General features: G+C 36.1%; 1 protein-coding gene and 1 long non-coding RNA gene across 8 annotated transcripts in view; one reads left to right on the top strand and one right to left on the bottom strand.

Annotated features, from left to right (window-relative positions):
- The first annotated feature begins 15 nt into the window (after window positions 1–15).
- Window positions 16–6139, top strand: LOC132596883 (uncharacterized). Its single transcript, XR_009563182.1, has 3 exons — window positions 16–1849; window positions 2524–2618; window positions 3391–6139. It is a non-coding gene; the product is annotated as an uncharacterized lncRNA (long non-coding RNA).
- SPATA7 (spermatogenesis associated 7) overlaps window positions 3711–27814 on the bottom strand; it is a 35985-nt gene continuing 11881 nt past the window's right edge. For 3 of the 7 annotated variants that reach the window (XM_060295154.2, XM_030883655.3, XM_060295155.1), the window contains 8 exons: window positions 23146–23279; window positions 14488–14963; window positions 13283–13349; window positions 11496–11611; window positions 9914–9967; window positions 8481–8558; window positions 4710–4767; window positions 3712–4447 (listed from right to left, as the gene is read on the bottom strand). In XM_060295154.2, coding sequence (XP_060151137.1) covers window positions 3866–4447; window positions 4710–4767; window positions 8481–8558; window positions 9914–9967; window positions 11496–11611; window positions 13283–13349; window positions 14488–14963; window positions 23146–23279 — 1565 coding nt within the window. In that variant the 3' untranslated portion in view covers window positions 3712–3865. Of the gene's footprint in view, window positions 4448–4709; window positions 4768–8480; window positions 8559–9913; window positions 9968–11495; window positions 11612–13282; window positions 13350–14487; window positions 14964–23145; window positions 23280–26324; window positions 26476–27814 lie in introns of all 7 variants that reach the window. The other 4 variants (XM_060295156.1, XM_060295157.2, XM_030883652.2 and 1 more) reach the window with 2 other exon arrangements.

The raw sequence follows: 27814 nt of genomic DNA, 5'->3' as shown, positions 1-27814 counted from the left end.
GTTGTAGTAGATCTTTTCTTGTAGGTTCTGGTATTTTTCATGGTTGTTCTGTAAATAGCTGTAATTTTGGTGTGCCCATGAGAGAAGGTGAGCTCAGGGTCTTTCTACTCTGCCATCTTGGCCCATCTCAACCCCACCGGTTTTAACATCTTGGAAGGTATGGAACACTCGCACCCAGCACTGCTAGGCATTTTTGCCTCAAAACCTGAACGTTGGTACAAGACACTTCTCAAGGCAACAAGGTTGGCTTCGGCGCAAACCTTTTCTTATCCCAATTCAAAAGCATCTTCTTCCTGGCCTTGGAATTCAACATACAGATTTGCTTTTTGGGGCTATGCCATTACCGGCTGCATCTGCTGCTTTTAAAAGTTCTGGGAAAAGTATCATGCTAGGTGGCATATTCTATCACCAAAAAGTGAATCAATTTAGCAGACTGCTTTCCAGAACTATACTAGCACATGAAGGGTGAAGAGGAATTTCCACTTCTAGGTGTAATTTATTTCACTTTTAATTTCTAAAGACCCTAAGAATTAAGCTAAGACTAACTTTGGCGTATTAAAACTAAGAGAAATCTTTGGATCATCTAATCCAAACCTTTTTAAACAAAGGCCCAGGATAAAGTAATTCATTGGCAACCACACAGCTAATTAATCCACTTGGCAAATTGTCATCTTGCCCCATAAAATCTATTCTGATCTTTTCTAACTGGCTTCATGGGGAAAAATGTAACTTTTTAAGGCTTCTCAGGAAGAGGCTAATTTATATTTTAAACCATTTTAAAAGTGAGAAAATGAGGAAATTTTCATGTAATTTAGCAATTTGCTACATTGCTCCTTCTTTATGGGAAATTGGCACTCTGAGTATAAAGAGAGGAGAAAATATCTGTCCTGTTTTCCCTATAACCTTGTCTGGAGCTAAACATCCCCTCAAGGTCAAACTATCTCCCTCCATGAACAAATGCATTCATGCTTTGGGGATCCAAAGAGAAAACAGGTCCTTTCTTTTGAGAAGCCCATAGTCTAGACAGAGACCAGGTGCGTTCGTAAACAATATTATAATTCGTATGGTAGGTATGAAAGATCTCACCCAGAGCAGGGGGTACATTTGTTGCAACTATCACTCAAGGTTTCAGTGTTACATTCAATCTGGGCTGTCAAAGGCTCCCAAGGGCAGTAGAGGGGAGATGATATTTGGAGCAGATAGCAAGTGCAAAGGCATAGAGAGAGAGGACAAACCTCTGTATGTTTAGGGAACAAATAATTAGATGTGACAGACACTTAGGATGCTTGGGAGAACATGGCAAGAGATGAATTGGGAGGAAAACATGACTTTATGAAAAATTCAAAGGGGTCTGTACGTTTTCTTGTTAGCAAGAGGAAACTCTCAAAGATTTGTTTTGTTTTTTAAAGAAGGGAGTGACATGGTCTGTTTTAAAATAATAACAGCCTGTGAGTCTTTAATTCTTATACAACCTATTTAAGTCCTTACAGCCCTGCGATGAAGGCTCTATAATTAGGTACTCCCATCCAACAAATGAAAAGCAGAAGGAAGCTCAGTAACCAGCTTAAAGTCGCAGCTCATAAGGATCAAACCTGAGCAGTTTGGCTCAAAAGGCTCACTCATCATGATGCTACTAGTCAGATGGGCTGTGGGAGAAGTAGAGGGAAAGATATAAATTAACGTCTGCTTCGGGTCTAAGCCAGTGTTTCCCAAACTTACCATTCACTTCCTACCTTTACACAACTTTTACCATCTGAGAACCACTTTTAATGTGTTTTTAAACCAACTCATCTCTTTAAACTTAAATTTTACAGGAAAACCTGAGGATAACAACAGGATACCCTAACAGGTATAAAAGTTAGGATGGCTCATGGCCCCAGAAACAAAAAGCTGTACCCAGAGTTGGATGGTAGAGAAGACGGGACATGTCAAAGCAGGGCAGGCAACAGTAGTCTGAAGCGGGGCCCAAAGGGTGGACGAGCAGCAAGAAGGTAGTTACTGAGAAGGCCTTGAACAGGATGGCAGCTTCAGCACAGGGAGGAAAATCTGAACCAGGGCAGTGAATCTGAGGTACTTACATGGATAGCGGCGTGGGGGGTTTGTGGCAGAGTGAGGCTGAGACTAAAGAAAGTAGCCCCGGGGCCTGAAAGGAGGAGTCCAAGAAGCAAGCAGAGGGGTGAAGTATGACTGATGGGGAGACCCAGGCTGGGAGGCAAGAATACTGCTGGGATATTTTAGCCGGTGAAAGAGGACTGCAGGGTGGGGAAAGGAGGGGTTGTTTAGGGCGTAAGGTAAGAATTCCAGAGGTGAGAGCAGAGGGTAGGTGGAGCCGAGGAAGGACTGCAGCAGCGTGACTTGGGGCACAAGATATTGGGGCAGAATTGGCTTGGGCACCCAGCCCCACCATGTTATATTAGCTTCAGCTATTCACAGAACAGAGCATCATGATTTTCAGTGTTTGAGAGAAAATCGATGGAAAAAGTTGGCAGTACTTGACATGTACTTGCATATTATATTTTGCAGGTAGTCCCTAAGCCTGGATCCTGAACACAGCTTCCCACACATGAGACGAACCTGTCACCCATCTACCACCAGAAATCAGCTCTAAATCTCCAGTGGTAGGCACCACCTTCTGGGAAACACTTGTGTGGGCAAAGCATGATAAAAGCCTGAGGAACGCAATACTTGGAGGAAATTGCCAAGTTTCTAGAAGAACACTTGGGTTATCATCATTATTCTGTTTCATCGTTTTACCCCCCATGGTGCCTAGGCATGAAACTTCGTATATAACAGGCACTCAAATATTTAGTTACAATATCGTGAGTGGTTGAAAAGACATAAGTAAAGATGAGTCTTCTGAGGCACACTGGAATAGTAAGGACCCCATTCATGAACTACAAGGGCAAGGGGAGGGTATCAGACTATTTCTGGTAGAACGTTTTCCGTCACAAGAAGGGATGATTTTTCAGATAGCTGACAGGCCATCCTAGCTCACTGATAACTAGAAAGGCCTTGACACTTTAGATAATGCAGGAGAGTGAGAAGAAAGAAAATTACAGATACTGTAGCCGAGGCTTAATGTTTCAATAGCCACTCCAGATCACAGGCCCTTTCCCACTGCCTACAAAACCACGTATATCTGAGCAAAATATGTTCCCCTATAAAGGAACTTTAGAAATTGTGGCCAACAGATCCTAAGGAGACCCCAGTGATTCTCACTTTCTGGCATTCACACCCTTGTATCCTACCTCTTAAGTGGGGGTAGGACCTGTGACTTGCTTTTAACCAAAAGAATATGGCAAAGGTGATAGAAATCATTCCTGTGATCATGTTATGATTACGTTTTATGAGACTCCATCTTGCTAGCAGTCTCTCTCTTTCTCCTATTAGCCTTAGAGAAGCAAGCAGCCAGGCTGTGAGCTGTCTATGGAGAGGACCAAGTAACAGGGAATGGCAGGCAGCCTCTAGTCGCTGAGGGTGGCCAACGGCCGCAGCCGGCAAGAATCTAAAGCCCTCAAACCTAAAGTTACAAGGAAAGAAATTATGCCAACAACCTGAAAACAGTGTGGAAGCAGAATCTACCCCCAGTCCAGCCTCCAGATGAGACCACAGCCCAAGCCAACACCTGGATCATAGATTTGTGAGACCAAGGGCACAGGACCCATCTACGCTGTGCTCAGACTCTTGGTCCACAGAAACTGTGGGATAAATAATACATGTGTGCTGTTTCAAGCTGCTAAATGTACAGTAATTTATTATACAACATAGAAAACAAACAAATCTTAATATAAAAAAGTAAAAAAAAGTAAAAAAAAGTGAAAGGAATGTTGAATTATTGGCCATTTGGGATATTTATTAATGAAGATCAAGCATCGAAAGATCGGTCCTCAATGCTCATTTCCATGATTTTAAGAGTTGGTCCTTCCATGTCCTGATTACCATCGTTGACACTGCATAACTGAACAGACGGGGAGAGTGCTGTGCTAAAACAACACAATTCATTTGAAGTCTCGACTTTTTCATTGTCTTTGTCTCCTTCAATGACATTCACAGAAGTTTCTTGGTCTAGTAAACTGTCTGACATACTTACATTTTTTTCATCCCAAACTGAAGTTCCAAGATTCATTTCATCATTTACCTGTTGAATTATAACCCCTTCTGAATCCTGTGATTTATAGACAGGCAGGAAAAATTCATTTGGTGAAGAGACTATCTTGTTCTCATCCTTTGGAACAGACAATAACATAGTCAAAGCTTTTTGGTATTCTTGACGTTCCTGTTGAATGGCTAAATCTTGTTCATTTTTATATTCATTTTGTTCTGAATTCTCAGCCTTTTCAAAATCAAGTAAATGCAACATACCAACATCATCTAGCATTACTGAGTTTTCCTTGGAAATGCAGCCTAAGTCCACCTTTAGGATATGTAGCAGGTGGCGCATTTTTTCCTGGAGTTAAAAAAAAAATACAAGAATAATAATATTAATTAAGCTAGTCAAATTGAATTACTTTTGTCTGCAGTGCTGCTAACCTCAGCAGGATTCATACTTCTTCTTCCACATTCTGCCCACACCCCTCACCCCCAGAGTACACATAAAAGCACAAGGGAAAAAAAGTGCTTGCTCTTAATGCATTGATTGAGAGTATGGTAAAACTTTAAAATTCTTTCTATATTAGAAATTTTCTAATGAAGTTCTAAAGACAACAAACCTCCTCCAAATGATGTTTATTTTGTTTTATATGTCTCTCAAACAGTCGTTCTAGAAACCTACAAATGATAAATAAAAATGTTAATGTCTCAAAATCAGAAAATCAACTAAATATAAAATAGCCATACAATAAACTACTAAAGGTTGGAAAATATGTTTTAGATTACCCTTTTTCTTTCCAGAGATAAACACTAATCCTTCCCTGTTCTGTCAAGTTCTCCAATTTGGAAGCTAGTATGGCTTCCACTATGTTTTAGTTATGTAACAGATGCCAATGTTTCTTCTAAAAAGACTGCATGCTACTTACATTTCTGTTAATAAAATATCTTCAGTGACGTTCCACCCCCCACACACAAAAAGTTCTTTATCTTTTTTCTCTCACACACATACACAAACATCAAAAGCCTTCCCCCCTCTTTCTCTTTCACATATACAACCCCCCAAAAGCAAACCCCTAAAGAAAATTCTTTACAAAGAATTTTGTAAAGCGTTACCTTACAATGCTTCCAAATTGTACTTGAAAAAAATTCCACTCATAGTAAATTCACATAAAAACCTAAAGTTATCACTTATTAAGCACCACTAAGTGTTAGACATTTGTGCTGGACAAATAATAATCATTATACGTCTCTGATCATGACCAATACTGGGAGACAAAGGTATTATAAAACCCATTTTAAAAGATGAGAAAACGACATAGTCTAAGATGATGGTTTACTCTCCCCTAAGGTCACAAGCAATTAAGAGAATGAAACCCAGATATGTCTGGCTCCAGACACATTCTTTCAACTACACCATGCTTGTCTAGCTATCACAGGAGTACATCAACCGGTTTCATTTTACCATTTGTTACTCTCAGTGAAGTTATAAGCCAATCTTAGATTTAGTTTTTCTGAATTATTTGAAATGTTTAAAAAGTCCAAGAAATCTGTATTCTGTATTTTAAAACTATCAATAATGTTTGGACCATTCACTTCTGGGCACTGTTCTATGCATATATATTTCTTTACCAAAATTGGGATTACACAATACATACTGTTTTGATATCTATATTGCTTTTCTAATCAACTATATATTTTGAACATCTTTATGCATCAATAAATTCACTTCTACAACATCATTTAAAATTTCTGAACAGAACTTACTATTATATTCTACAATTTATTCAGCTGAACCTTTACTATTCAACATGTAGGTTGATTACATTTTTTGGTGCTACTATAAAAATTGCCATAATAAACAGCCTTATAATCTAAAAGAAAAATGTGAGTTTTTTAAGCATAAATACACATTTTTCATGCCAACCATTTTTGTTTTGGCTTCTAACCTTTGCTTTATTGTTTTTATTTACAGTTGGTATCAATGTTTTTGCTGTGGTAGTGGTAAAAAGAACACATAAAATTTACCATCTTAACCAACTTTTTTTTTTTTTTGCGGTACGCGGGCCTACCACCGTTGTGGCCTCTCCCGTTGCGGAGCACAGGCTCCAGACGTGCAGGCTCAGCGGCCATGGCTCACGGGCCCAGCCGCTCCACGGCATGTGGGATCTTCCCGGACAGGGGCACGAACCCATGTCCCCTGCATCGGCAGGCGGACTCTCAACCACTGCGCCACCAGGGAAGCCCCATCTTAACCAATTTTAAATCTACAGTTCAGTGGCATTACGTATATTCACACTGTTGTGAAACCGATCAATAGAACTTTTTCATCCTGCAAATCTAAAACTCTACACCCATTATGCAAACATTCCTTTTTAACATAAAGAGGTAAACAGAATTATTGTAAAAAAATTCAGGTCTTTTTGGTGTAGCTTTTTATACTAATAATGACAATGTTCACTTTAAGAAACTTCATATAGAAATAGAAATAACTCATTAAAAATGTCTGCACTTCACATATTATTATGACAGGGAAAGCATGTAGCATATACATAATGGGGTCCTATGATACATATCATAAAGTTTTATCTAAATGAATTTCAGCTAAATAAATGTATAAGCTGGCTCAGGACCACACAGTTTCCTTAAGATATACAATAGTAATCTGGTTTTGCAAACTTCCCCTTTCACTCACAGTGTGCAAATGTAGCCTTTAATTTGTCCTCACGTTACTAGTAACAGTTGTAACCAAAAAAAAGCTTGCTTTTGATTCTCATGACAGTTTCAAATAGTAAAAAGAGATGATGGATCTTTGCAAAGAAACAGCAAAATTTAGTTTACTAGTCTATTATAAACTAACGGATATAACAGTATTTTTTTGGCTTGTTTCTTTGTAGACTATATGGGATTTTTACATAGGTGACAATGTCATCTGTGAATAAAGACAGTTTTATGGTTTTCTTTAAAATATGGATACCAGGGGCTTCCCTGGTGGCACAGTGGTTAAGAATCCTCCTGCCAATGCAGGAGGCTCGAACCCGTGTCCGAGAAGATCCCACATGCTGCAGAGCAACTAAGCCTATGTGCCACAACTACTGAGCCTGTGCTCTAGAGCCTGTGAGCCACAACTACTGAACCTGCATGCCACAACTACTGAGCTGTGCTCTAGCGTCCACAAACCACAACTACTGAGCCCACGTGCCACAACTACTGAAGCCCGTATGCCTAGAGCCCATGCTCTGCAATAAGAGAGGCCACCGCAATGAGAAGCCTGCACACCGCAACAAAGAGTAGCCCCCACCTGCTGCAACTAAAGAAAGCCTGCACGCAACGAAGACCCAACACAGCCAAAAATAAAAATAAATAAATTATTTAAAAAAAAGCATCTGCCTGCCAATGCAGGGGACGTGGGTTCGAGCCCCGGTCTGGGAGGATCCCACATGCCATGGAGCAACTAAGCCTGTGCGCCACAACTACTGAGCCTGCGCTCTAGAGCCCGTGAGCCACAACTACTGACCCCGCATGCCGCAACTATTGAAGCCCGAGAGCCACAACCACTGAGCCCGTGTGCTGCAACTATTGAAGCCCGCACACCTAGAGTCCGTGCTCCGCAACAAGAGAAGCCATGACAATGAGAAGCCTGTGCGCTGAAATGAAGAGTAGCTCCCGCTCGCCGCAACTAGAGAAAGCCCACGTGCAGCAATGAAGACCCAATGCAACCAAAAATAAATAAATTTATAACAAAAAATATGGATACCATTTCTTTTTCTTTGTGATAAATTTTTTTGAAATTGAGGTATAATTGCCATATTATTATATTAATTTAAGGTGTACAATGTAATGATTTGATATTTGTATATATTGTAAAATAATCACCACAATAAATCTAGTTAACATCTGTTAACATATGTAGTTACAGAATATTTTTTTCTTGTAATGAGAACTTTTAAGATCTATTCTCCTGGTAACTTTCAAATATACAATATGATATTATTAACTACAGTCATGATGTTGTACATTATATCCCCATGACTTGTTTATTTTATAAATGGAAGTTTGTACCTTTGGACCCCCTTCAACCATTCTGCCCCTCCTGCCCCACCTCTGGCAATTTGTTCTCTGTATTTAAGAGATATGACAGTATTTAATGAACAAACTCTCTATTCTTTTCTCTACCTCCCCAAACTGTGAACTCGCCTTAGAGTATGAATTAAACATCCTTTATAATTTACTATCAATTATAAGAACAATTACAATTATAAGAACATGATCCCCTAAGAAAGCAATATCATTTTCATTTCCTAATATGTGGAAATAACTTTAAAAAATTAACACCAAATGAAGAGTATTTAATATATCATTCAACCACTATAATACAATTTAAAAAATCTAACCTGTTTGAAAATAAACCAAGTTTCAAAATTTCATCTGTTACATCTTCAATGAAACTCAGATACAACAGTTCTTCTTCACTGTGAAGGCAAAGTGATATATAGCATAAAAAATCACTGCTTATTTACTCTGAAAATGATAGGAAACATGAGTACCTAATTAGAAATATCTGTACTATTACAAATGTACTTCCATCTCACATTATTATGAGGAATATTATAAAATGAACATTACATCTACCTTCTCAAATTATGCAAGGATATTTATTGATATTAAAGATGAGACAATATTCCCTAATAGAGTAAAACTTCATAGATGTCTGAAACATTCATCAGGAAGTAAAAAATAAGCAAGGATTAAACAAAACAAAAAACAGAACAGAAAGCAACCAGGGGCAGCGCCAAGAGGGCAACTAGGTGTGACCCACCGGGGGCCCGTGTTCTTGACAAGCATTTTAAATTTCCTCTGGCTCCTGACCAGGTCCAGCAGCAGAGGTGTGAGTCCCTCTGCATGGCAGAAGGGAAGGAAGAAAGTCATCCAGAGAAACAGGAACTTCAACGATGAAATCCTCTCCTGCTCCTAGGAGAGCATACTGTTTTAAGGTTGAGAAATTTACCGAGCAGAAAAAATTATTTTTTTTCCTCAAAAGGTTTGGAGATGAGGAAAAATATTCTAAAAGAAAAATCTGTGTATATACAGTAATAAATTTTAATTACTTGGACACATTTCTCTGTTATATTATCTTCTGAGTTAACTATATTTTACAAGTTATTACAAGAAAATTAGGGTACTATTATAGGTTTGATTTTAATTAGCTAAAAATCAGTGATGATAGAAAATGTAAATAGCAAGCAACTACTCAATTACTGAAAAAGTAAATACAAGGGAAAGAGTTAATTAGCAAATCAAATAGAAGATTAAAATACTGCATAAAAATTACACTTTCAAACCAATTCACAGGCAGCAAGTTTGAGAATAAATGAAAGTCTATAAAAGTAGATTGTTTTCCCTGAAAAAATACAGCTTAACTAAAACAACATTCAAACCCAGAAGTGGGTTTTTTATCTGCAAAAAACTGGTGAAGTAAGAAACCTCCAAGAATGGTATCCTGAGCTACCAAGCCTACATTTCTCTAAAGCTCATCTTTATTATTTTTATTTATAAAAATAAAAATTATGGGTACTAATTATAAAAAAAATAGCAAGTATTATTAACGTAGGGACAAATTTCTACTGGACATAAAGATGAAGTGATTAATAATTATTTCAGAAAATTCTGGTCATTCTCTCAGATTTGGTGTGCATTATACGACTGAACCCCAAAGCTGGTTGTAAAGAAAGATTAGTGTTCAATCCTGACTAATTTAATAATAATTTGTGTGAGTCTTAATTCTTCATTTCCACTAAGCAGAATGAAGAAGTCAAAAATATCTTACTCAGAATAGATTTTTCTCCCTGAAGGAGGCTGCAGGGAACATTGACATACCGCCCTGGAAAGAGAAAATTAGAGTGTTTGAACAAAACAATGATTTGGCATACAGTAATATGGTAGTAATAATATGTTTCAGAATTTTAAAGCACTTTTCACATTCATTATCTAATCTAATCTTCAGAAAAACCCTGTCAGGTATATTAGGTAGGTGTTATTTTTTCCACTTCTTGAACAATTCACCTGGGGCAGAAAGGCTAAGTAACTTGCCAAGGTCATGTGCTAGTAAGTAGCAAAGAGAGATTTTTAAACTAGTCTTATAATTACAAATTCATGATCCTTTTAAAAATTGTACTATGAAACTTACCTTGTATAAACAATTAGTTTGACTAAGATTAAAGCATAAATGATGTTGGAAACATATCTCCCTATAGAAAAAAGTTTTAAGCTGTTAATTATGATAAATTTTGTCATTATTCAGTTATGTCATCATTAGTTAATTCCAAGCTTCCTATTCAGGTATATTCAATTATAATATTTTACTTTACTTCTTTTAGATAGAAGCTACTGGGAAAGATAACTATCCCTTTCTTTAGGTTATTCTTTATATTCACTGAAGACTGGCTCAACTGGCTCAAGAGAGTATCTTAAGTTATGAGTACTAAAGCATCATGAATTTCCAGACAGAGAAGTCAGCAATAAACCTCCTTGCCACTCCCTCCCCCCACAAAGCCTTTCCAGGTGAGATATCCCTAAGGAAAGGCCTGAGGGAAGACCTGGGCCCTGAAGGGCTGTGTGTGCTTGCTTCCAGTCTGCTACAGGATGTCTCATTCTTGCTCTTTAGTCTTTTTTTCCTTCCACCTCCTTCATCTCATTATCCAAACTCTGACACTGGAAATGCACTTGACAGCTGAAGCTATCAAAGGCATTTTTTAGGTTCTGTACTACCTGCTAACCTATCATTTTTATTTAGGCGCAGTGTTCTGTAATTCCAAAACATGAGGAGTCATTTTAAAAAATAGTGCCTCCTCTACAAAGCACGGACAGATAAAGCACTAGCACATGAGGAATATTCAAAAGCACAAATGCTGAATCCTCAAATGGTAGGGTTCTTCAGTACTATCTGTGCCATGTAAACTGGTTAGCATCACTGCTGGAGGATCTGTCTTGGGGAAAATTCTTTCTCATAATGAAGAGGGATAGTAAATAATACAAGCCTGTGTCCCTTTTCCCTTTATTAATGAATTAGCAAAATGAATTCATTTACACTTTTAGTGACTACCTACTTCGTAATACTTCCTTAGTAAAACTAACAGGGCCACTGAATTGTGTAATACCAAAACAGATGGGACAGCATTCAGTTAAAACAGTACTCATGTTTCCAAGTCTGAAGTGTCTGTCCCCTGCCACCGCCCCGCTACAGCACGCGGCACGTGGGATCTTAGTTCCCCTGACCAGGGTCAAACCTTCGCCCCCTGGAGTGGAAGCACGAAGTCTTAACCACTGGACCGCCAGGGAAGTCCCCTCATGTTGCAAAGTCTGTACGTCTGTTACACAGGAAAGCAGTTAGATATAAACAGGTGAAATACCTTGATGAGGAGCACTGAAGAGCACTGTCTTTAACCTCATCGAATGGTAATTCATGTCCTTGTAAAGGTAAAGGGGTTATTTTTCCTTTGGTACCATACGACATACAGCTAGATGCCTGGGGATGCAATGAGAAGAATAAATCTTTATTTTGCTTCAAAAATACATTATGAAAGCAGAACTAAAGCAAAACAGGAAATTTCCAAAAATAGTTGATGAAAGAGCACAGAGATACCCAGTAGATAAATGTGACTGATATATTAGGACAAAGGATGTTTCAGAATTCACTTTTCATACAATCAAGACTTTTTTCTTAAATTTATTTAAAGGTCAAACAATTTCTTATATTTTAATGATGAATATTTTAAATGACATTAAAGAATACCACAAATAAACATATAAAGAGAAACCAAGCAAATAAGTAAACTTGAGAGAAAATAGCCAATTATTCAGAAACTCAAATAGCCCATCTGTTTCAAATGCCAACCTATCAAATATGTATTGTAGAAGCAGTGGTAGCTCCGGCAGTATGAACAACAATATAAAGAAAAAAACAAAAATAATGGCAGCCTACTTTTATAGAACGCTTATGAGGGGCCAGATACTGTGTCAAGCATTTACTTGCATTATCTGAGTTAATCTTTAGAATGCTAATTTATGTGTAGTGCTTTACCGTTTTAAAAGTGCTGTTAGGATGGTCTATCTACTGTAGCTAATACTCTTACTAGCTTCCTCAAGTTGATTATGGAGTAAGGGGACATGCCGTTTTCTTACAGGGTTATTAGATAAACATTCGGAGCACAATGTCATAAAAACGGACTTCTGCTTTAGTTTATTTAGTTATCTACGGAGCTAAAAACCCTCTTCCTAAATCTCAAGCTAGTCATAGCCATCATTTACTGAGCCCGGGTCAGACTAGGTACTTTACCTACAACATTTAATCCTTCCAATGATCCTGCACATTAAGTAAAGTTTTTCTAGAAGTGGAAACTCAGCTCTCAGAGGAACTGATTTGTCCTTGGGCCTTAAATGGCAGAACCCTATGTCAAACAGCTATTAATGGCTGGGATGGAAAACTACGATCCGCTACCCATTTTCAGAAGGGAAGAGGGAAGCTGAGTATGCTTATATTATCCCTGAATCTGCTTGACATTTTAATAGACAAACCTTTTTCACAAACAATAAATTTAAATTAGTATATGATTAATACCCCTAAAATAAAAATAATCAGTTTATATCTCAAAGTCAGACTTAAAGCTGTAATATTTTAAAATAAATGATTGCTAAACATTCAAAATACAAACACTAAAAAAGATCTTTACAGTCTAGAAAAAAGTAAAAGCAAGCACAGGAGAATGATATCCATCTGTTTTTATAAAATGTATTATTTCCAATAATATAATCAGTGGCAATTCTTTAAAAAAAAATACAGGCATAGAAACTAAAATAACTTCTGTACAACTTTTCTGGCTCCTTTAGTGATCCAAGCCTGCAACTTTGAAAAGAACATATAAGGTATTTTACTCATCCATCCGTCTATCCAGCCAGCCAACCAACCACCTAGAAAAGTTGCCAACAAAAAATGACTTCCCGGATTGGGCAGGATCCACCTGGCCGCTCACAGAGACATATAACCATCTGTAAACAAGCAATACTTCTGTATACTGGTTGTATCACATGCAAGAAGTGTCATCAAGAGATTATTCTTCACAGTCCAAATAGCTACACATGTTCTGTTAAAGCAGCTATAATTCTAATGTAGGACACAAAGAAATCTCATTTTTATTACCTGCTTTATGTTCATTTCTGAATCTGTGAAGTTCTTAATCTCAACTGTCTCAAAATCAGATTGAAAGCTGTAATATTTTAAAAGAAATTATTGTTAAATCTTCAAAGTATAAACACTGTGGTAATAAGCTTTACTGGCTAGAAAAAAATAAACTTCAAACATGAGAGATAAAATGCATCTATTCTTGTAGAATGTGTAATTTCTAATTATATAATCGGGAAATAGATATGGTTTGGATTACATATGCCTCTTTTTCCTTTTTTTGAATAGCAGCTGGATTTCAGTTGGACAGAATGGGACTAGGGAAGAGGAAAGCATTATCTTCAAAAGCTGTCAAAAATATAATCAGAAAAGTATTCGTTGTATTTGCTTCCCTCATTTCTTCTTCACTTAAAAATTCTATCATTAGATTTAATTCCTTAATTCTTTAAATGTATACAGACTGATCTTACTATACCTCTTATCTTTACCCAGACAAAAGAATACTAATCATAAATTGTTTTTTACTTTTAAAAATAATTAAAACCTAGCACCAGATAAGTATTCATTTATATAACACTAGGAAAAACAATCACAAATCCGCTGACACTCAATACTTTACAAGATTTGTTTCTTTCTTCAACCATCTGGCAACCTTTAATGAATATTCATTATGTGCCAGGCACTACTGTATATGAAAATATTACTGAGGCAAATTATACTTAATTTCCAGAAATTATCCCAATTGCCTACATTATACCTGAGGAGCTGTTGCTGAGTACTTGCAGGGAGGGGAGCATAGGGGTAGTTAGACAAACAGTTGCTTTTTCTCCCCCAATATAGCCCATTGTTTTGCCATTTCTAACATAAATCAATAAACATATTTACACAAATGCTGTCTGATGACATATTTTACGGATTCTCTGAAAGTATATTTAAAAACATACAAAAGTTCTAGTACCATGTTTGAAACAATAAATTAAAATACGTAACATTCATGTTTATAAGGAGCTTGACAAGTTTAATAGCTATTTATTTTTTCAACAATTACTCTGATGGTTGTTCTAGTGATTCATGCAGAAGGAAAAGCCACATTAACCTCATTCTAATCAAAAGGGCACTACCAGACCTTAAGTGTGGCACATAGGGTACATGATATAAAGTAAGGAATATTATTTAATTTCTACCACATCTTGAAGGATCTACTATTGGCTGTTGTGCCATACCTGCTTAATTGAGTCTGAGTTTCAGCTTCTATCTGCTGATCTGTAAAATCCTTTTTTCTTTTGGCAGGTGTATAATATCGATACTGTGACAGGAAAGATTTTGCTTCTGTTTTTAAAGTGCGTGGGGTGAATGGCAAATGTCTGTTAGAAAAGAGTTCAGAATGTTTATCCAAAAGGTCCCCACTGGGTGCTTTTGAAATTACTAACTGAAACCGCTGGGAATTTAGGGATGTGCTCCGGGGCCTTCTGCCGTAGGAGGTTCCAGAGGATGATTTCCTGGACCCAGAGGCAGCGTGATCCATGCTGGACAGGAAGGAACTGGAGTTCTTCTCAGTACCATTTGTGAGGACTTTATCAGATTTAGGTGGATTTAAGTGTAGTCGCTCTGAAGAAGTTACTGGTGACCTTTTAAAGGATGGAAATCTGTTCACTTCTTCGATTAACATAGCATCTTCATCTTGTGGTTCTCCTGGAGGCTAAGAACATTTGGTTTAACAGTGATCAGTTACATTTACAAATTCAGATAATTGGGGATCTCCAGATTACACATTAAAAAATGTAGAGCCTCAGGGCTCTACAAATATAGTGTGTATGTTCCTGAAAATTTGTATTTGAAGTTATATTCAAGTTTTTGAATTATTAATATATAAAAATGTAATTCTAAATATAAGCAATAGCAATCATTTTTCTTTCTGAAACTAAAAAAATGATTAATAACATATAACCATATTTGTGGTCTTGAACCTGTGTACTGAGGTAGATCTCAGTTTTGAGTTTCCAAACCAATCGTGAGTACTAATCCCCTTCTCAACCACTGCTGGTGGCAGCATCCACCCATTCCTGCCTTGTCATGACCACCTTCAGTGCCAGCAGTTCCTCTGTGACTTAAAGGCTTTGAAGGAATGAAAAGGAACTTCTCTTCACAATGTATAGATGTATGGAGCCCTGATTTAAGTAACTGATATTTTAAACATAATTAAGAAAGGTTGATGCCATAGGGAAGTTCATATGTTTCTTTCTCAACCTCTCATGAGTGGGGAAAGCTTTGAAAGGAAGGCATTTTGGCCTGCTCTATTTCTTTTTGGTTTAACCATTAAAAAAAAATTTTTTTTTAATTGAAGTATAGTTGATTTACAATGTTGTGTTAATTTCTGTTGTACAGCAAAGTGAGTCAGTTATACACATATATACATTCTTTTTAATATTCTTTTCCATTATGGTTTATCCCAGGATATTGAATATAGTTCCCTGTGCTATACAGTAGGACCTTTTTGTTTATCCATTCTATATGTAATAGTTTGCACCTACTAACCCCAAACTCCCAATCCATCCCTCCCCCACCTGCCCTCCCCCTTGGCAACCACAAGTCTGTTCTCTATGTCTGTGAGTCTGTTTCTGTTTCATAGATAGGTTCACTTGTGCCATATTTTAGGTTCCACACATAAGTGATATCATATGGTATCTGCCTTTCTCTTTCTGACTTACTTCACTTAGTATGATAATCTCTTGATGCATCCCTGTTGCTGCAAATGGCTTTATTTCATTCTTTTTTATGGCTGAGTGGTATTCCATTGTATATATGTTTGGTTTAACTTTGGAAGAACTATTTCTACAGGGTATTCATAAGGTTTAAGAGTATAGGTAATATTTTATTCTTTTACAGACTAGGTGCCCATAGACTAGATGCCTTGTCCATGATTCCAGACTTTAGGGACACCTGTGTATCCTTTACAGAACTTTGAGGCACTTTATTAAATGGCAGAGAAGAAGTTACATGGAAGTTAATCTGCAGTGAAAAAGGCTGGGATTTAGCCAGTTGTATCTGTCCTACAAGCTCATGGGGAGGAAAACAAGAGGAAGATAAGCAAGCTGAATAAGAAAGGAGCTGAGTGCTTTCTGTGCACAAGGTACTGTTATTGCCTTTGAGTAGAAATAAAAGAGGAATAGTAAGAACTGTTACTATTACCACTGCTACTATTACATACGAAGTGCATACTATGTGCAAGGTACTGTTCTAATTAATTTACATGTACGACTCATTTAATCATCACATCAACTTCTGGGTGGTGGTACAATTAGTACCTCTACTATGCAGATGAAGAACCTGAGGGGCAGGGTCTCATAGATTTGAACCCAGGTGAACCTATGCTCTTCCCATTATATCACACTATCTATTTTACAGACTCATTTGAAATTTATACATTTTTAGATTTTTTTTACACCACCAGGAATCTTAAGCTGATTTTAACTCCTTTCATGGTAATGAACAAGTCAGCTAACTTACATATTGATTTACCTCAGCAAGGAAATTGCAGATAACTAGATATGGTGACTACAGCCTAAAATAGGTCAAGTCACCTATTTCCTTTCCAAGTGCTTTCCAACTTTATCCCAAATATAAAGCAGAATTACTCAAAGCAACTAAGTATTTTGGCATTAAACTGTGAGTTACTAGGGTAGTGTTTAGTTAAGGACTTTAACACGTTAGTTGTAAAAAGTGTTCCCAAACTAGGTTCACACTGCAGCTTATGTACCAGAGGAGTCTGGCTCTCCGGAAAGCAATTTCTAAGTATGATCTGAAAAATCTTTTAGGGCTATTAAATAATAATCACAGGAATTATTTACACTTGGGGAACAGAACAAATTGGGATCATAGCAGGCAGAAATGCATAAGGCATTAGATTGCCTGTGAGAAAATTCTTACCAGTAATGGTTATTTAATAAAATGAAATACCAAAGAAAGTCTTTAAAGGCAGGAATATACTCTCATCTGTCTGAAATGGGCTGGGAAAATTGCTCTTGAATCAATTGAAGGCATGAAACTTTTCTATATCTTTATATCTTATAATTCCTACCCTGTATCCTACTTCTTCTTTCCTGGGAAACCAGTAGAACACAGTGCAAAACCAACTGTACCTATCTGCTTTTTTGAGATTATATAATTTTTAACTACGAATATCAGAAAGCTTGGATATGATTTTCATAGAAAATGTGTAACACACTGGTAAATTCACCAACATTAAAATAGCAGATCACTGTAAAGTTCTAAAATCAGAAAAGTGTTCATCAATTATTGTCAATGGAACAAAAATTCTGGTGGTAATCTGACCACTTTCACTTTAATGCAATTTGTTGTAAACTGTTTCTGTGATTTAAGAATTTATGTAAAGTGATAATCATTGACAGTTAACACATACATGTTTTTATGTCAAAAATACCTATCCAATTTTACAATCACAGAATAACTGAGTATTAAATCAATCTTTTTCAGGGATAATGTCAGAAGAAATGGTATACAAAGATTTTCCAATTGTCAGGTTTTAAAACAGTTGAGGAATCAATTCAAGTGCAGAACAGGATAGATACAATTTATTTAAAATTTTGATTAACACTTGTTTTGCAAAAAGCTTCAAATTGTATTTTACAAAAGAAACTGATAGCTTCTGATTTTCACTGTTTTATAGTGCTTTTAAAATAGATTTATTTAAGAACATGAATCACATTCATATATTCAATTAATCTTAATATCACAGGGTATGTGCTGCACCAGTGATGTGAGTGAGTGGTGAATAACTGTGTGTGAGGTATAAGGTGCAGACTTAAAAGTGTCTGAGGTGATAGCATGTAAGTCAAAATGTAAGAGAAAATAAGTAGCCCATATTACAGTGTGGGCAATTAAAGAAAAAGTTTTTGATTACATGGTCTCACGTATATAAACAGCTAATATGTCCAGAGGCCAAAGTTACCACTTTCTTTTGAATTGTAGCAAACTTTTCAGTAAATGCAGGTTATAACTACAGGTAACTGTTAATCATAAACCCACCCAATTATCAAAATATTATGCCCCAAATAATAATTTTAATTTGAATGTATCTAAATATTTATCATCAAGTATTATAAAAAATGTAAGCAAATTGCAAATTACTATTAAGTCTAAATGGAGTAAAAAATATACTTATATAAAAGCATAAATGAACTATTTTTAGAAGCAAAAAGTTACAGGGTTACAGTGACTGAAGGAAAAAATCGTCCGTTTACAGACTTAATTATATATTTTGTTTTCAACAAATCCCATCCTTACCTCAAAATAGATTTATATTCAAAATGCTAGATAATAGAAACATATTTAAAAAATATGTTTAAAAAGTACCATCACTGAAAATGAAAATACATACATGAGTCAAATACTGATGAACAGATTCCCAGATGGTACAGTGTATAGCAGGCTTATTCTAAAGGAAGCAGCTCTATTCCTAGTCCTTTTATCTATAAAACAGCCTTGGGGACTCTTAAACATATTTACAGCTTTCCTGATGACTCCCAAATCTATTTTCAGCCCAGACCTCTCTCCTGACACAGATACTTATATCCAGCTCTCTACTGAATATATTAGATGTTCCAAAGGCATCTCAAATTAAACAGGTCCGAACAAGTAAACTCGGGCAAGCCAGAAACCTGGAAACCTCCCAGTTGCCCAAGCCAGAAACCTGGAAACCTCTTTAATTCCTGCCTCTTGCTCTTCATATCATCTGATCAGTCACCAAGTCCTGGGGATTCTACTTTCTAAATGTCTCCTAAATATATATTCCTTATGCTCCTTCTGCTGTCTTATAGATCATATCTTAATCATTTCTTCCCTATACTGCAACTGTCACACAATTAGTCTGTCCTTCCCTGCTGCCAGTGTAGTCTTTGTAAAGTGTCAATATGATGACATAACTTCCCAACTAAAAACTGGTCTATGGCTCTGCCACACTTCTCAGAGAAAAAGGACCCAGGTTCACTCTTTTTTTTTTTTTTTCCAGGTTCACTCTTAATTAACAAATGCCCTTAGTCTTTACCCCTGCCTACTGATATGTCACATCTTCATGTACAATAGAAAGAGCTGGAGTCAAAAATGAAACGGCTTTTACCAACAGGCAATAGTTTTTCCATATCACAGTTGCTAGGGGACAGAAAACAAAGCTCAGGGCCTAATCTAGACAGTCTAGGAGACCATGCTCATGAATCTGGGATTCTCTCAATGGCGACCCTCCAATTAGATGACTTACAAAGAAACTTGCCCATCTTGAACACTGGCACTGAGAGAACAGTGGCCTTTGAGAATGCAAAATCATATGCTGCTTCCACACAAGCTTGCAGCCTAAATTTGCATTACCCAGATGGTCCACAAAAACCTTAAGCCAAGACAAATGACTCAAGTTTTTTCCAACACATAAATTGTAGGGGGATAAAAAGGTGGGGGAAAGAGAAATTATTGATTAAAAGAAATGTATCAATTAGTTGAAATTATTTAGATTCCAATTCCAACAAACTTAAAAAAAAGAGAGAGAGATAATGGGGAAATGTGAACAGTGGATATTTGATGATATTAAGGAATTATTAATTTTTAAGGCATAATAATGGTATGGTGGTCTATCTTTTAGATATTTAGATATATACAGAAATATTTATAGATAAAATTATATATCTGGTATTTGCATCAAAATAATCTGGGATGCAGGTAGTGAGTGAGGATATACGTGAAATAAGTCTGGCCCTGAACTGATCATTGTTGCACTTAGGGGACAAGAACATGTGGGTTCATTATACCACTCTATTTTTAGAGATGCTAAAATTTTCAAAATTAAAAAGTTTAAAAAGAGACCATCACACACACAAAAAGACTTCCAGTTTCAGTTGACAGATGGAGAGAAATGGAAAGAGCATAGGTCTCACCATTATAATAAGAAAAAAAGCTGGACAAACTGCAAATTAATGATTTTTCTTGAACTATTGAGAGAACTAAGGTCACAACTAACCTAAAATCCACAGTGATATAGGTACCTGCAGGGAGAAACAGAACCTAAGCATTTACTTATTTGGGACAGATGCTGCTGAATGACATATAAACTGGTAAGAAGATTATGCTAGAAGTTTTTAGCTAATTGCTAAGGACTGAGTGTGGACTAGTGTAAGAGTATGAAGCCTCTGAGACTTGGGGAGTTTGTACCCTCTTGCAGGCTTTTCCTCTAGGAAAGAGCTTTTCCACCAAAAGCTCTCAGGGAAGAGCAGGAAGAATCCTGAGAAAATTTCCCCCTTCCCTTGTTTCTTTGGCATGGCTAGGGGAGGGGAACAGCACCCACTGCAGAAATTACTCTCAGACCAATTTTTCCTTTCTCTCAATCTACAGGGGGAAATTCCCTTCACTTTGCCACATAACAATTACAGAAGTGATATTCCATCACCTTTGCTGCATCCCATAGGTTAGAAGCAAGTTACAGGTACTGCCTACACTCAAGACGAGGGGATTATTTAAGGGTGGGGATCACTGTGGGGCTTAGAATCCTGCCTACTACTGTGGGTCAAATAGAAAGTACACAAGAAGAAAGAAGAAATGAAAACATACTAAATGCTCCACTTTAAAAGGCAAAGATTATCAGAGTGAATAATCTGACCCACCTAAAACCTATCTAAAATATTAGGATTAAAAAATGGAAAAAGTGGGGGCTTCCCTGGTGGCGCAGTGCTTGAGAGTCCGCCTGCCGATGCAGGCGACATGGGTTCGTGTCCCGGTCCGGGAAGATCCCACGTGACGCGGAGCGGCTGGGCCCATGAGCCATGGCCGCTGAGCCTGCGCGTCTGGAGCCTGTGCTCTGCAATAGGAGAGGCCACAACAGTGAGAGGCCCGTGTACCGTTAAAAAAAAAAAAAGGAAAAAGATATACCAAAGGAATACTAATGAAATGAAAGCTGGTTTAACTATATCACTATCAGAAAACACTTTAATATAAAAAGCATCAAGGCAAAGAAGTTCAAACCACAGTGACAACAGGTTAGATTCACCAAGAAAATATATCATCTCTAAGTCTGTATGTATATAATAATATAGACTCAAAAATATAAAACAAAAATTGCTAGTACTAATTCTTGGAGAAATAGCTAAATATATAATCATGTGAAAGATTTCTCTTAATAAAAGATAGACTAATTAGACAAAAAGATCAACAAGATTTGAACACCTAAAAGATATAAAACTTAATCTAATGCATACACTATATATTAAATACTACATACAGCTACAGAATATATTTTCTTTTCAAACATATATGACATAGTGCATTACAAAATATTGTCCAAACAAATAAAAGAAAAAAAAACTGTCTACCTACTGGGCCATAAAACAAGTCTCAACAAATTTCAAGAAATGGATATCACACAGATGTTCCCTGATCAAAATACAATTAGGCTAGAAATCTGTAACAAAGAGAAAACCAGGAAAAAAAATAGAGATTAATAAACACTTCTAAAAGACGCTTGAGTTAAAGAATAAATTATAATGGAAACTGTAAAATACTTTGAACTGAACCATAATAAAAATACCACATATCAAAACTTGTGGAATGCAGCTAAAGCAGCACTTGAAGGAAAATATATAGCCTTAAAAATGCTCATACTATGAAAGAAGTGAGGCTGAAAATAAACTAAACAAAAGTAGAAGAAAGTACTGTAACATAAACTCAAAGAAAGCCAAAAGAGGAAAATAAAGCATGAACATTACCCAACTAGAAAACGAAGTACAACAGACAGGATCAATGCAGTAAAAGATGTGCCCTTAAAAAGATTAATAAAACTGACAAATCTCTGGTGAGAATAATAAAGAAAAGACTGAAGGCACAAATAAACAACATTAGGATAAAAAGAAGAACTAATACATATTCAATAGAGATTATGAAATGATTTAAGAGATATTATGAACAAGTCTATGCCACGAATTTGAAAATTTAGATGAAATGGACAACCTTCTACATATGTACAACTTATGAAAACAGTTCTATAATGATTTCAAAAATTGCAGTCAAAAATCTCACAAATAAAACTCTAGGCCCAAATAATTTTAGTGCTGAGTTCCATCAAATTCAAGGAACAAATAATTCCAAACGTACATAAACTACTCTAGGGCATGGAAAAAGAGGAAATAGCACCCAGTTTATTTTATGAGGCTAGCAAAACCTGACATAGCAGAAAATAGGGAAAATGACAGGTCAATATCAATAATGGACATAGATGCTAAAACCCTAAACAAAATATTATCTGTATCTGGTAATGTATAAAAAAAGGAATTACATCATGACAAACCTGTGTTTATACTAGGGATGCAAAGTTGATTTAACATTAGAAACTCTCTTATAATTCACTACATTTGAACAGATTAAAAAGAAAAATTGTACCATCATTTCAAAAAATGCAGAAAAAGAATTTGATAAAATTAACACACATTCATGAGAAAGGAAAAAAATCCTCTTAGCAAACTAGGAATCGAAAAGAATTCCCTTAATCAGATGATAAAGGGTATCACAAAAAACCTAAAGCAGGGGTCAGCAAACTATAGCCTATAGGTCAAATCTGGCCCACCACCTTATATGTTAATAAAGTTTTACTAGAACAAAGCTACGTCCATTCATTTACGTACTGTCTATGGCTGCTTTCCAATGGCACAATAGTTGTGACAGAGACACAATAGTTGTGGCCTGGAAAGCCTAAAATATTTACTATTTGGCTATTTACAGGAAAGTGTACCAATTCTGACCTATAGTAAACATTATCAAAAAGTCAGGTTCCACCACCAATGAAGTATCTTAGAAACATTTACTTTTAAAAGGTAAAAGTACTACCTTACCTTTTGTAGAGTGTTAAATAATGACTTGGAATTACTTTTAGAATTGGATTGCATTGCAGTTTTAGTTAATTTCAATTCCCTTTCACACCGTGCTAATCCCTTTTTGAGTTTCTCTCTTCGTTGTTGGTCTGCATCTGAGGGGAAAAAAATCTTTTGAAATACAGAATAAAATAGAAAAATTAATTTTTTGGTGTTAGACGACTAGTAAAGGGCACTTTTTTCTTGCTAAAAATGTTTATACTACTGATATGTAAATAAAAATCCATATACTTTTCTGTATAAAGATAACAAATATTTAATTCATAGAAACTTCAAATGGATTGACTACTTAAAGAGCAGAAACAAGATATGACAAATTGATTAAGCCTAAGGGCTCAAGGGAGCAATTCCTAGCAGATATAGAGATATAAAGGTTAGAAATGCTTGACCGTGTTGTCTGCAACTGTAATCACCAAATGCAGAGTTTGAATTAATCCATATACTCCCCCGCAAATGAAATATTATTGTCAATACCATCATATGCTATAAAAATTTAAGCTTTATATGAGTCAAAAAAAATGACACTAAATTTTAAAACATTATTTTTAATTAGGATAACTGATTTCCATTTTTCTTAACTGCTAGTCATTTGAAAATACAAAGAAAAAGGGGGTTTCACATTTTAGTGTGCATTAAGTCAGGTATTGAGTCATTATCAAAGACTGAAAATGGCAAAATGAAAGCTAGTCAAGTTTCAGTGTTAAAAAGAAGGCTAACCATAAGTAAAATGACTTGTATTTTCATGTAAAATTTAAAATTTAACATATACTTTTTAATTGGAATCTATATCAACTTAATGAACAAGATAATTTCAAGTTTCAAATCACCCTGATTTAGGGGGGAAAAAAGGGGCAAAAGGTTTGAAAAGACACTTACTAAAGATATACAAATGGCCAATAAGCATATGAAAAAATGCTTTACATCCTTAATCATGAGGAAAATGCAAATTAAAATCATAATGAGACACCACTTCACACCCACTAGAATGGCTATAATCAAAAAAGGAGTCAATAACATGTTAGCAAGGATATGGAGTAACTGAAATCCTAATTATGTTGGAGGCAAGAATATAAAATGGTATGGCCACTTTAGAAAACAGTTTGGCAGTTTCTTAAAAAGTATAATTTACCATATGACCTAGCAATTCTATTCTCAGGTGTATGCCCAAGAGAAATGAAAATTCATATTCACACGAAAGACTTGTACATGAATGTTCATAGCGCACTATTCATAATGGTCAAAAAACAGAAACAGCGCGTCAGTCAATTGATAAATAGACAAAATGTGGCATTATCCATACAACAGAATACTATTTAACAATTAAAAAGGAACGAAGTACTGATTTAGGTTACCATATAGGTTAATCTCAAAAACATTATTCTAAGTAAAAGTCTAATGCAAAAAAACACATATATGACTCCATTTATATAAAATGTCCAGAAAAGGCAAATGTATAGAGAAAGAAAGCAGATTAGTGGCTTCCAAGGCTAGGAGTGGGATGAGGAAGCAGCTGCAAAGCTATCATTTTGGGGATCTTCTTAAGGTGAGGAAAATATTCTGAAACTGGTTTGTAGTGATGATTGCACAATTCTGTAAGCTTAGTAAAAATCCATGAATTTTATGGTATGAAAATTATTTGCCAATAAAACTGCTATAAAAAATAAAGCCGGGCTTTCCTGGTGGCGCAGTGGTTGAGAGTCCGCCTGCCGATGCAGGGGACACAGGTTCGTGCCCCGGTCCGGGAAGATCCCACATGCTGCGGAGCGGCTGGGCCCGTGAGCCATGGCCGCTGAGCCTGAGCGTCTGGGGCCTGTGCTCCGCAACGGGAGAGGCCACAACAGTGAGAGGCCCGCGTACCGCAAAAAAAAAAAAAAAAAAGTCTTTCTAATGCATTAGAATATGGCATTATTTAGACAATTCAACAAAGTATATAGAGATATTCTAGCTTTGATAAAGACTGAAATTATCAAGTCAGTTGTCTGCTATGACAGAAGAGTATATCTTATAAAAACAGAGATGAATCAAAACCACAGATTTCTTTCTTTTTTAAAATATGTCTATAAAGCCTGTTTCTAAGTTAGTTCATACTGATTATAATGAGCATCAGCTTTGTAACACACAAAGTAATGATTATTAATTACACTTTGGTTTGGTGATTACAATCTTTGCAATTCTTCTAGCCATCACAATTTTCTTCATTTACATGGCCAGAAAGAAAAACTCCTGTCTCAACTGACTGAAAGCAGAAAATATCATGGGATAAATAAGCACTAGCTAAGTCTAAATTCTAAAAACAAAAAATAGGAGTAATTCTTTAAATACAACTTATATGCCGTCAATTTCTGAATTTTTATCTCCATCCTCGAACTCTCTCCTGAACTCCAGACTTTGTATTCCAACTGCCTCCTCAGCATCTCCACCTGGATTTCTAAGAGGTATTTATTTTGAACTTAAAATGACCAAGACTTAACTCTTGATTCACTTCCTCCCCTAAATATCTTCCTATCATATTCCTCATTTCAGTAAGTTGTAACTGTCATTTTAGTTGACAGACTCTAAGTATCGGGAGTCATCTTTGACTCACTCTTCTTTTTCTCTCATATTCTATCTACATCCAGTCCATCAGTAAATACTGTTGACACACATCTGAAATATTTCCAGAATCCAGCCATTTCACATTCCCTCTACTTACAGGCACTTTGGTCCAAGTCACCACTATTTCTCATCTGAATTACTGTCTCCTAACTAGTCATTCTGCTTCTACCACTGACCCTTATAGACTATTCTTAACTCACCAGCCAGAAAGATGCTTTTAAAGTTAAACTGGCTCTGTTCCTTCTCCTCTACTCAAGACCCTCCAATGGCTTCCAATTTCATTTAGAGTGAAAGCCAAAGTGCTTGCAAATAGTCATAGCCCTATGTGGTCTGCACCTCTTTGTCCCATCTCAGTGACCTCATCGCTTGTCACTCTTCAGCTGGCTTATTTCACACCAGCTATACAGCTCTTCTTGCTGTTCCCCTGGATCCACTGATCACAATGCCATGTCAAGGCTTTTGTACGTGCTGTTTTCTCCATCTTGATTGCTCTTCCCTCCTTTACCCACTTGCTTCTCCCTTATTTCTTTCAGGTCTCTGCTCACCTTATCAGTGAGGCCTTCTTCTCCAAAGTCCCAATCTCCCTTATCCTGCTTCATTCTTTTTCATTGCACTTATTACCATCTGATATAGTCTATATTTACTCATTTCTTTGCATTTGCTTATCGTTTGTCTCCTTCAACCGGAATGTAAGGTCTATAAAAGCAAACAGTAGGTGTCCAATAAATAATTGCTGAATTAGTCACTGAATAAACTCTAGTGTACTAAACAAAATATGCAAAATGCCTGATTATTTTAAATTGGTGAATTTGGATTTTAAATTGGTGAATTTGGTTCAGTAAGAGGATTAATACATACATTCAGGCTTGTTAATTACACAACCTGAATAAAAAAGAGATAATCTTGTCTTATACATCTATTGTTCAGGAATTTGTTCAGTATGAAAATTTAGCAAAACTTTCCCATTTAGAGCCTAGTTAAAGAAGATTATTTGATCTAATGTCAACTGGGTAAAACCACCTTAATTCAAATGATTCAGATTTTGAAAGCCTAAAAATATTGAACCAGTTTTCTGTGCTATAAAAAGTTACTAATATGATACAGAAGGAGAAATATACAGCATAGAAATTAAAAATCTGGAAGGATCCTTAGAGATTATCTATCTTTCATTTTACAAAAGAGGAGGGAAAGACATAAAATGACTAGCCCATATAGCTTGTGTGCTATGGTGAAACTGGTCTTTAAAAATATATACTCAACACTGTACTCTTGCCTAAAATGCCTTTACCCTTCTTATAAAATTATTCGAATCCTAAGACTCATTCAAAGATATGAGAACCTACATGAAGGCTTGTTGCAAACATAAAGGTCACAGAAGAGAGAGAATACAAAGTGCCAAGCACAGGGCCTGATAAAGACACTATGCTCACTGGTGGCAACTGGCTCAGCTTAAGTCCCATCTGTTCCTATCTGTTCCACTACGAAAATGTACAATCAGAGATAGGTACGACCAATCCCGTTGTCTGTGATCTTTCCCAGATTGCGCATAAGGGGCATTCTCCTATCTATGCTCTCATTCATTTATCACTTAGCATGCACTACTTGAAGCTGTTATTTATTTTTTAATGCAGAAGTTCTCTCTCAAACTGTAAATAACAATTAAGTTCAAACAGCAGCTTAAGAAAATACTAAACTTAAAGTTTATAATATTTGATATTTATATAATTACAATAAGACAAGCACAGGCTGTGATATCCGTGCTCTTTGGCTATTTTAAAGTATGCATTTCTTGATTGGACTCAAAGGCCTCAAAAGGTCTTAAATGGTATCTTTCAGAACATTTTAAAATAGGAATTTCAAATTTTGTGGTCTGATTATTTCCTTAGTAAAGATTTCTAAAAATAGAAATATTTTTCTATGTACATACCATATGTATGTACATACAAAGGGGAGATATATCATGATTCTATAATAATATATGTCAATAGCTTTTCAGATACAAATAACTACCATGTTTATCAGTTAGCTATTAGGA

The sequence above is a fragment of the Globicephala melas genome, chromosome 2, assembly GCF_963455315.2.
Source record: "Globicephala melas chromosome 2, mGloMel1.2, whole genome shotgun sequence".
Taxonomy (NCBI): domain Eukaryota; kingdom Metazoa; phylum Chordata; class Mammalia; order Artiodactyla; family Delphinidae; genus Globicephala; species Globicephala melas.
This window is presented reverse-complemented; position numbering and strand designations above follow the sequence as displayed.